Genomic DNA, 10,897 nt, shown 5'->3' with positions numbered 1-10,897 from the left:
AGAAAACTAATCGGTTAAAGCTTTAATCTTGTGTAACTAATTAATTTAAGATAAGGGGGATCAGTTCTGCATGTATCAATTCAGTTATTGTGAGAAATGAACTGATAGATACTCAAACTGATCAAGTCAGTTCAAAGTTAGGGGTTAACAGTTAGAGTACACAAGATATGTTTATGGATTTTCGGAGACTTCAACTGCTCCCATGTCACCCTTTCTACCACCTCGGGTAGTATCAACTAGAAGACTTTGATTTATAAAACTACTTGTACAAACCCACCCAGCTTAGGACTTAACCATTGGCTAACTGAACTCCTAGTCTAGAATAAAGGCATCACCTTCCAGCCAACACTTATTTAACGTCTATGTAAGAAAGACTACATACACAAGTTTATTGTCTTTGTGCAAGACTGTATTTGAGAGGAGGTGTGTGTGTGTGTGTGTGTGTGAGTGAGAACTGAACGACAAATGCACCACGAAGGTGTTCTCACACACTGAGGGAAGTAAGCTTTTAAACTAAGCTGATATGACTAAGTGTTCCCTCTGGGCAAGTTGCTTCTTCAAAGCAGATAAGCATTGTGCGTTCCCTCTCTGTATTTTATCTTTTCAATCGTCAACTCTCATCTTTTTCTTCACTGAGCTTCGGTTTCTCTTTATAGGCGTTTGGCTGAACGTACAGTGTGAATGAGTGAAAGAATCTGTTGCAGTTTGAATTTCTTCCCCCAAATAGATATCTGGAACAATTGGCTTTAAGCGCTGCTGCAACATCTCTTATTGTACCTTGATCGTACAATAGCTTTTGTACCTTTGTGCACAGCTGGATTAAGCTTTTCGTATCTGCAAACTGGTTTGCTCCTAATTGATGTTTTGAACTGGTTAGTTGAACTGGTCTTGAACTGTTGAGGTGTAGTCAGTGGACTCGTCAGCTGAACTGATTTCACCGATTCAGTTGAACTGGTCATTTGGGCTCTTCATCAGCTAGCCGAGCTTCTGAAGGACTTCTGCTGAACCACCTATCAATTGGACAATCAATTGAACTAGTTCAGTTCGATCAATCAGTTGACACTTTCATCTTGCGTCTCAATAGCTTCAATTTAAACTTGGTAACTGATCAGTTTGAAGCCTGATCAGTTTCAATTTCTGCGCACTTAGTTAAAATCATTAGAAACAAATAAACAAGTTTTTTTAACATCAAAATCAAGATTGCGAACATGAAATGTTCCAAAAATCTCCTTTTTTTTTGATGATCACAAAACTTGAACAGTTAAAACGATTTAAAATAAATTTAAACAGTTAATACTTCTCCCCCTTTGTGAGAATAAAAAATGTTTAAAAACATTGAAACGAATAAAAAAACTTTCAGTTCGAAGGATAACAGAAAGAAAAACTCCCCCTCAACAACTGAATAAAATTATTTGAAAACAATTTTTCAGTTCAAGGGATAACAAATTTAAAATCAGTTTTAAAGAATTGCTCCCCCTTAAGTACTGAATCAAAAACGCCTCTTTAAAAATGCAATCGTTGCGCAATTTTTAAAAAGAAGTTTAAGCAATAAACACTCAAGCAGTTAAAGCAACGTATAAACTGGCAAAATCAGCTCAGTTACATGCAAACTAACTGAATACACATGATGTTAATTTAATCAATTACTCATTACTTTTATTAATATAAAGCACACCATCTTATGTAAGGGAATTGCTACTACACTTAGCAAATATCAAATAACATCAAGTATCAGTTAGTTTATATAAAATAGAACTGAATGTACCAACAATTGGTCGGCTAGAATGCTTGGAATGCTGCATCGATTTTGAGTTTCTTTTGACATAAGAATAGCTAATTGTCTTGGACTTGATCTCTGTGCTGGCTAACTTGTCTAAATGATGCAAACTAAACTCAACTGATGTTGAACCGCAATGATCAACAACTAGGATTTGATATGGTAATGAAGCGGTGGCACTTCTGATGATTAAACTCCACTTAATTACTCAGTTTCAACTGGAGTTGGCTTTTGTCTGTTGATCAGTTGAACTGGTATGCTGGCAACTGAAACCTTTTCCACTGATCATTTTAGCTATTCTAGTGTCAGTTGAACTCAAAAATCCTTCAAACAACTAAAGAACAAAATATCACAACAAACATATAAATATTATCAGAGGGTTTTGAAAACAATTTTTAAAACATTTTAAAACACATTTTAATAGAAATATCAGTTTTCAAATGTCCTTCTTAGAACAGCTAGCTCTGATACCAATTGTTGGATCGTAAAAATCCTCCAAAAACGTGATGAGCTGCAATAGCTCGTGCACTAAGAATGTTTACACCGATGAATTAGATCGAGTTTGAAATTAAATCAAGCGGAAAATAATCGAATTAATACTTCGTTAAGAAAACTAATAGGTTAAAGCTTTAATCTTGTATAAATAATTAAATGAAGATAAGGGGGATCAGTTCTTGCATGTATCAGTTTAGTTATTATGAGAACTGAACTGATAGATACTCGAACTGATCAAGTCAGTTCAAAGCTAGGGGTTAACAGCTATAGTACACAAGATATGTTTATGAATGTTTGGAAACTTCAACAGCTCCTACGTCACCCTTATACCACCTCGGGTAGGATCCACTAAAATACTTTGATTTATACAACTACTTGTACAAAACCCACCCAGCTTAGGACTTACCCACTGCCTAACTGAACTCCTAGTCTAGAATGAAGGCAGCACCTTCCAGTCAACACTTCTTTAACGTCTATACGAGAAAGACTACATAAACAAGTTTATTGTCTTTGTGCAAGACTGTATTTGAGTGGTGGTGTGTGTGTGTGTGAGAGAGAACTGAACAAGGAATGCACCACGAAGGTGTTCTCACACACTGAGGGAAGTAAGTTTCTAAACTAAGCTGATATGACTGAGTGTTCTCTCTGGGAAAATTGCTTCTTCAAAGCTGATAAGCATTGTGTGTGCCCTCTCTGTATTTTATCTTTTCACTCGTCAACTCTCATCATTTTCTTCACTGAGCTTCGGCTTCTATTTATAGGCGTTTGGCTGAACGTACAGTGAGACTCAGTGAAAGAATCCATTGCAGTTTGAATTTCTTCCCCCAAATAGATATCTTAAACAATTGGATTTAAGCGCTGCTGCAATATCTCTTATTGTACCTTGATCATACAATAGCTTTTGTACCTTTGTGCACAGCCGGATTAAGCTTGTCGTATCTGAAAACTGGTTCATTCCTAACTGATTTTTTGAACTGGTCTTGAACTGGTGAGGTGAAGTCAGTTGACTCGTCAGCTGAACTGATTTCACTGATTCAGTTGAACTGGTCAGTTGGGATCTTTATCAGATAGCCGGGCTTCTGAATGTCTTCTACTGAACCAGCTATCAACTGGACAATCAGTTGAACTGGTTCAGTTCGATCAATCAGTTGGTACTTTCAGCTTGCGTCTCGATAGCTTCAGTTTAAGCTTGGTAACTGATAGTTCGAAGCCTGATCAATTTCAGTTTCTGCGCACGTAGGTAAACTCATTAGAAATAAATAAACCAGTTTTGTTAACATCAAAATCAAGATTGCGAACATAAAATGTTCCAACAATATAATATCAAATATTATTAACAAATCATGTATCATACAAATATGTCACTAACCGCTATAACTAAGATTAAATATAAAATAAATAAACACCTTTATTTGATTATTCAATTTATTAATAATTAAATTTCTTCTAAAATACATTTTACCATAAATAATAAAAATCATATTTAGATTATTTATTTTATAAGAAAATCATATGTTTTTGTTATAATTATTTACAAAGATAAAATTATCCAATTTTCAATAGAATTTAAATTTTGGCCCAAAAATTTGAAAAATCATAAAATTGCATCTGAGCACAACATTATCGAGCCCATAGGCCAAAGACTGCCTGGGACAATATCAGGCACCTTTGTTTAGTGCCCTACCCACTGCCCAAAATTTTTCGGGAAGCTCTGTTTCGCACACGGACAACGCATCGCCCTGCGCAAAACAACCCTTGTTTTTTTAAAGAAAATCAATTTGGACAATTGGCCCTGCACAGATTTACAGTGGTTGCCATCATGCAGCTGATGTGCGTGTGTTCTACATGGAACTTTTTCGGGCAGAACACATATAACATAATTTTAAAAAAAAAAAAATTCAGGGTTCGCAATTTTGGATTTCTTATGTGTTTGGAAACAATTTGTTCAACACGATTTAAAAGTTTTAGCTCTGATACCACCGTTGAAATATTATTTTCTCACACCCAAGGCGCAATAGAAGTTAAAAAATTTTAGTTTTGAAGTTCAAACGCGACGTATGATTTAAACCATTCATAAGTTGTTTAGATTAGATTTACATTTGCGTCTATAACGTCGGCTCCAACTATTCTGGGTTTTAAGGGCACATAGCACTTCTTCTAAATCCCTATGAAAGAATCTTTCTCCTTCAATCGTCAAACCATGTCCATGATAAAACTTTGTATTGGAACATTTCATGTTCAAAATATTGATTTTGATGTTAACAAAACTTATTATTGTGTTTCTAACATATTTACTCAAGTGTGAAGCTATTAAAACAAAAAGAAAACTGAAACTAGATTCTGCACAAACTAATTTTTTGGCAAGCTTCGGATATTTTGATGTTATCTCTCAAATGGATGATTGAAATAACAATCCTCTATCTTGAATGATCAGAAAACTCAATTTCGAAAAAGGCGTATTTCACGTCAGTTGGGCAAATTCGGATGTGATCAAGGTCTAACTGATCGTTGAATTACCAAACTGATTGCACGAAAATAGTAATTAGTTAGGTATGCGCAGTTGCGGTATTTTGGTCATATCTCTTAGTGTTGTTATTAGAATGAAACAATTCAGTATGTGTTGAAAAGATAAGACAATGATCTACAAATTATCTTCAGAAGTCAAAGTCTGAATCGAAGCTTAGGATCCTGATAAATGACGATGAAGCTACTGGTTCTGTACAAATTGAAATCAGCTTGGCTGATTTCAGCTGACCAATTGAACTGAAATGATCCAGTTGCTGCTGACCAAATGAAATGAACCAGCTGCTGACCAACTGAAACTGAATCGAACTAGTTGAACTGAACCAGACCAATTCAACTGAACCAAACCAGATGAACTGAACTAGTTGACCAGAGTTGACCACTCGGGAAAATTTCCAGCAAGGCAATTTTACCGTTGCAATATCAGAAACAGTACAAAAACATTCCAAACGGTCATATTTTTGTGTCTAACATATATATCGTTGTTGGAGCCTATAAATACAACATATTAAAGATCAAACAAAAACTTTTGAAGAGAATTCAAAGCATGGGAAGTTAGCATGAATATATCAGCTAGTTCAGAGCACAAACCCTTTTGTGAGGATACATTTGAGATGTACACTGTAAATGATAAATTCCTCACATACAATCACTCACACATATACAAAAGAGTTGAGCTTGAAAGATTGGTTAAATGAGTCTTGCACAAAGATAATAAACTTGTGTATGTAGTTTTTTCATATGAGACATTAAAAAATATGATGATTGTAAGGTGCTGCCTACAATCTTGAGTGCGAGGAGTTCAGTTAGGCATTAGCGTAAGTCCTAGCTGAATGGGTTTTTACAAAGAGTTGTATAAACCAAAGTCTTCTAGTGAATCCTTCCTGAGGTGGAAGAAGGGGTGACATAGGAGAATTTGAAGTCTTTGAACATCCATAAACAAATTCGTGTCTATTTTTTTACTTGCTTTTACTTATCATTTCCATTGTTTTAAAGATACATTATTGAAGCATTTTATGTGTTTTTCAAATACAAAATTATTGCATACCAAGTGTTTGATAAAATGCTTTAACAAAAATATTTTTTACTCATTCAACGTGCATATATTTTAAATGCTTTACAAAATATTTAATTAGTTTCTACGAAAGATTGTTTCAAGTGTCTTCCGCTTGGTTTGAAAACCGAACTCGATTTAATTCATCGGTCTTCAATATTTCAAGAACCGAGCTATTGTAGCTCAACGATGATCCACCTAATCTATCATGTCACTTTGTTCCTATTATAGATTGCACATGATTTCTAAACAATGTTTGTGTAGAGATTGGATCGCCGAAATTTCAGAAATCCGATGGTGTTGTGGCGGCGTCGAAGCGGTGACGCTGTAGAATGGAGGCCGAAATATTTTTCCTCAAAAATTGAGGTGGCTGAAAATCTTTGGGGAGAGATGGAGAAATTTTGTTGGAAAAAATTTGTGTGTAAAAACTATATTATTTTAAATAACTTTTCATGGAATATATATATAAGTTTTAATTTTTGATATAATCAGGAATACTACTTAAATCAGGATACAATAATTTTTTATTTAAAATTTCTCATGTATGTATTTTTTGGTCTTGAAATATCATTCATAATTAAATCATTATCAACTTTTGATATTACAATAAATATCTATATATCCATATACACGCATATGTATAAATATTAATTAATTTATGCTTTAAATTAAATAAATTTTATTTAATTACTTAATTAATTAGTCAATCTATTCTAGACTTTTCTAGAATGTTTAATGAGAATTTTGCACTTAGTAATCACCACTACAAATATTAGTATTTAATTAGTATATTTTAAATTTACAAAATAAAAAATTGTGAACTCATTATAAACCTAATCAACGATCAGACAAAGCAGATATAAGACAAAATTTTCTACTGATACGTTTTTGGCAGCTGCTAGTTTTGTTAACTCCTTCACTAAAAAATACATTTCTACTCTCCTAACTTAATTAACTGTTAAGCTAACTTCCACATATTCCTTTACATGAAATCAACTTATAAACTCTTTTATAAGCAATTTATTTTATATTCATTAAACTACAGTTTCCAAATTCAATTCTTTGAACTTGACTATCTCGACGAGAACACAAAATCCGATAATTGTGTGGCTCTCAATGATTCGGGGATACAGCTAGTCACGAATTCACAACTTCATGTGATTCAAAACAAAATTTGTTCATATTTCTGGCTTATCCTAATCAGCCCAATTATTTTCATCAACCCTTTGATAAAAAACGTCAGAACTCAAGTCTGATTGCACACATCAGATCATGGAAAAAGAGTCTGGTAGCATCGCCCCATGATCTCTTATGTATCACTGATAGTTCTTGGAAAAACCTTAAGTTATGCTCAGTGTATAGTACGATCTTTTTAACTCATATATCACTATCAAATCTATAAACATTGGTATATTGTGGTTGCAAATGAATTCAATAATCGTGCGTTATATGTTTAAGTAATAACAATGACATGATATGTGCAACTGAGTTAACACCTTTCTAAAATGCATATGTCTTATTCTGACCAGATGTTCAGTGCACTATTCCACTCGATAAGTGATAATCACTTGAAATCCGAGAGTTCTTGTTCAATGTATCATCAAATGATCACTCATCTATATGAATGAACATCTCCATGTCCTTACCAAATAAACACGACATTTACATTATAGATGTTAGTCTCAAGCTCAAGTGACATTTTTCCTTATTTTAGACAGTTGAATCGATTTGGAACCTGTTTAGAATATACGATATGCTTCTTAATGAGTTTCATGATCTTATATTGAGAAACAAATCTCACCGTGGTTATAGTATATCTAATGATTTTATCTATGCAGCCAGCTTGCATGAATATACATATAAAGTAAATGTTATAATTGGATAAATCGTAAAATTTTATTAAAATATAGATTGTTTTTACGTAAAAGGAAATAAAGCTCAAATGACAAATTCACTCGCTTGACACCTAATTTAACCTTTTTTTTCATCAAGATTTACACTTGAATTCTTAAAGATTAATGTTTTAAATAAGTCTTTAGTTTTGAGGAGTTGCAGAAGTTGCAAAACAAGTCATATGATTGTGAAACTCTATCCAAGAAATCACCGGAATTTTATCCATATTTATCCTATACAAATTCAATCTTCTAAAAGACTGATAAAAAAACCCATAGTATAACGATCTCTTACATTTAGGCGGTGTTTGCAACCTCTAAAATTATATTTGACATTCCACACCATACGGTGAATTATTAATAGAAACATCTCCAAAGCCTAAAATAAATGCCACAATATAAGAATTTCATATTACATCGCTTCAATCCAACTACAGCTAGGAAAATTTCTCAGTTTCCTTTTCTTCATCACCTTCTTCACCATGAGAGCATTTTCCAACTTATTTGAATCCATGTATAAACTAAACAACAGCACACTGCTTCCAGCACTCTTAGGTTCGAGCTTTGCCAATTGTTTCACAGCTATTTCCGCCATATCCACCCATCCATGTTGCCTACATGCTCCTAAAAAAGCCCCCCACACAAATAAATCAGGCTCAATAGGCATTGTCCGAATAAAACCATAGGCCTCAGAAATCATTCCTGCTTTTCCCAATAAATCCACCATGCAAGCATAATGCTCTAATCTTGGCATGATCCGATATTTTTCCTGCATCAGCTGGAATAAACTTTCCCCAAGATCCACCATCCCACAATGAGCACAAGCCATAAGAACCGCAGTGAAAGTCAAGTGATCCAATTCTTTTTCTGCTACTCTCAGCATTTTCTTGAAAAGTTCAATTGCTTCATTGCAGTATCCATGATTTGCATAGCCAAATATCATGGAGTTCCAGGAAACAGAATTCCGTTCAGACATCTTTAGAAACAATGATCTAGCTTCAGAAATCGACCCACTTTTAGCATACATGTCCACTAGTGCGCTTCTTACAAATAGGTTCCCTTCATATCCCATTACCACTGAGTGACCATGAATCGCCTTGCCATGCCCCAGATTTGCCATAGTAGCAGCAGCAGGCAATAGACCACTTATGGTGGCTGGTGTAGGGAGAATACCCGCTTCCAACATCTGCCGGAATGTAGCAAACGCCTCCTCGTTTCTAAAGTTTTGAACCAAACTGGAAATGACAGCAGTCCAGGTCACCACATCTGGCTTAATCCCATTAGCATCCATAATTTGGAATATTTTGTGAACCATAATGTTATCATTCGCTTGTGAGAACCCCGAGATCAATGTGTTCCATGTAACAATATCAGGTATAATTCTCAATAATTTCATCTCATCAATCAAGCACAATGCTTTTTCAGGGAAACCATTTTGAACATAACCTGAAACCATAGCATTCACAGCTACCAAATCCTTCTCCACCATGCCATGGAACACACTTCTGGCCCATTCGACCACCCCACATTTGGAATACATATCTATCAATGCACATGTTACAAATGCATCGACCTCAAACTCACTTTTCAAGACGACACAATGTAATTTTTCTCCGGTTCTATTATCACAAAGGTGCCCACATGCTTTCAGAACACTAGGAAGAACGATTCTGTCACACTTAAACCCTTCCCTCAGCATTTCTGCAAACACATGCATGGCCTCCTGATAATAGCCATCTCTCGAATATGATCCTATGAGAGCAACCCAACCATGCACCACTGACCTTGGAATTCTGTCGAACACTTTCCCGGCAGTAGCTAACTGCTTGCACCGTGTGTAAAACGGTATGAGCTTGGAAGCAATGTTGGAGGAACGAAACGATCCATTGATTATCAGGTGGGCATGAAGTGATTTTCCTGGTTTCAAAGCTCGATTTTTGGTGTATATTTTAATTAAATTATCGTATGTAAAGGGAAGGTGCATCTATGCGCAAAAGAGACAATCGATGACTTTCATCCCATTAACAAATTCACTCACCACAGCAACTCCAACTCTCTCATTTCATGATCAGCAGCTTCTCTTGAACTCGAAAATTCAGTCTGAGCCGGGAAATTGAAATCCGCTGAAATTCCATTTCTTTTGTCCGGACCAGCTTTCTAAACGGTAGTTGGCGCTCACTTTACTTTTTTTTTTTAAAGAAAGAAATAACTCACTTTAGTTTCAAAGCGCTTAAACTTGATAATTAGATTATTTTTGTTTGTAGATTTGTAGGAGACAGTTAGTTATTGCAATTTTAATATTTTTATGCTGTTTTGAATTTGAAAAAATGATTTTTATCGTACCGTAATTTTACTATTCAAGAATTACGGAAAAATTAAAATTTTCTTGAATAAACATAAACATTCAAAATTCGATAAAATAAGTAAACTGCACCTCTCACAAGTTGTTGCAACAACAACTTTGAAATTTAAAGTTAAAACAAAAGTCTTAAATATTTTCAAAAAGCTTAAATCATGGCGGTCCTCAGGTTTAGCCTCCCGCTCAGTCCAAGCCTGCTCCTTGGTCCCCACCTCCTGTCTCCTCATAAACGTCGTCACCTGCATCGATCAAGTCTAGTGAGTCTAAAGACTCAACACGTATAAACTGGGAATAACGAATAATACATAATAAAACCACATACAGCTTAAAAATAGAACATACATACTTGAAACTTGAACTTGAAGCAACCTTGAACATTCATACATATCATAGACGTGCCATAACGCAAAATTTTTTCTTAAACATGCTGCATACTTGAACTTACATAACTTCATCATTTTGCATAGAGATATGTTAGTGACCCATAACATAGTCGCATAATCAGACTAAACCACAGTACTAGGATGAATGGGCGAACCCACTGCCACATACATGAGATCCCCGTTCATGCTTTAACGGGTGGATTGGTCTCCGTTCATGCTTTAACGCTTTCCAATCCTGATCTAAACCCGTTCATGCTTTAACGGGGTGGGTTGGTCCCCGTTCATGATTTAACGCTTTCCAACCCCATATATACATTGGTCACAAGACATTTAGCATACCTCAAAAACTTGAAAATAATTTCTTGCACGTCGAACATACTTACTTGGCGTTGAGGGATTCGTTGGACTTCGATT

The 10,897-nt window shown here is 35.0% G+C and overlaps 1 protein-coding gene across 1 annotated transcript; it reads right to left on the bottom strand.

Moving 5' to 3' along the window:
- Nucleotides 1-7,953: 7,953 nt before the first annotated feature.
- LOC140839375 (pentatricopeptide repeat-containing protein At5g59600) lies at nucleotides 7,954-9,975 on the bottom strand. The gene has a single exon (XM_073206034.1). It carries the CDS (start codon nucleotides 9,723-9,725, stop codon nucleotides 8,154-8,156), a length of 1,572 nt encoding a protein of 523 aa, XP_073062135.1. The 5' UTR covers nucleotides 9,726-9,975; the 3' UTR covers nucleotides 7,954-8,153.
- Nucleotides 9,976-10,897: the final 922 nt, after the last annotated feature.

The sequence above is a fragment of the Primulina eburnea genome, chromosome 8 (assembly GCF_022965805.1).
Source record: "Primulina eburnea isolate SZY01 chromosome 8, ASM2296580v1, whole genome shotgun sequence".
In the NCBI taxonomy this organism is placed as follows: domain Eukaryota; kingdom Viridiplantae; phylum Streptophyta; class Magnoliopsida; order Lamiales; family Gesneriaceae; genus Primulina; species Primulina eburnea.
The sequence above is the reverse complement of the archived record's forward strand: the minus strand, read 5'-3'. Positions and strand labels throughout refer to the sequence as shown.

Coding starts and splice junctions, on each gene's coding strand:
- LOC140839375 (XM_073206034.1), bottom strand. CDS start 9,725: ATGCACCTTCCCTTTACATACGATAATTTAATTAAAATATACACCAAA.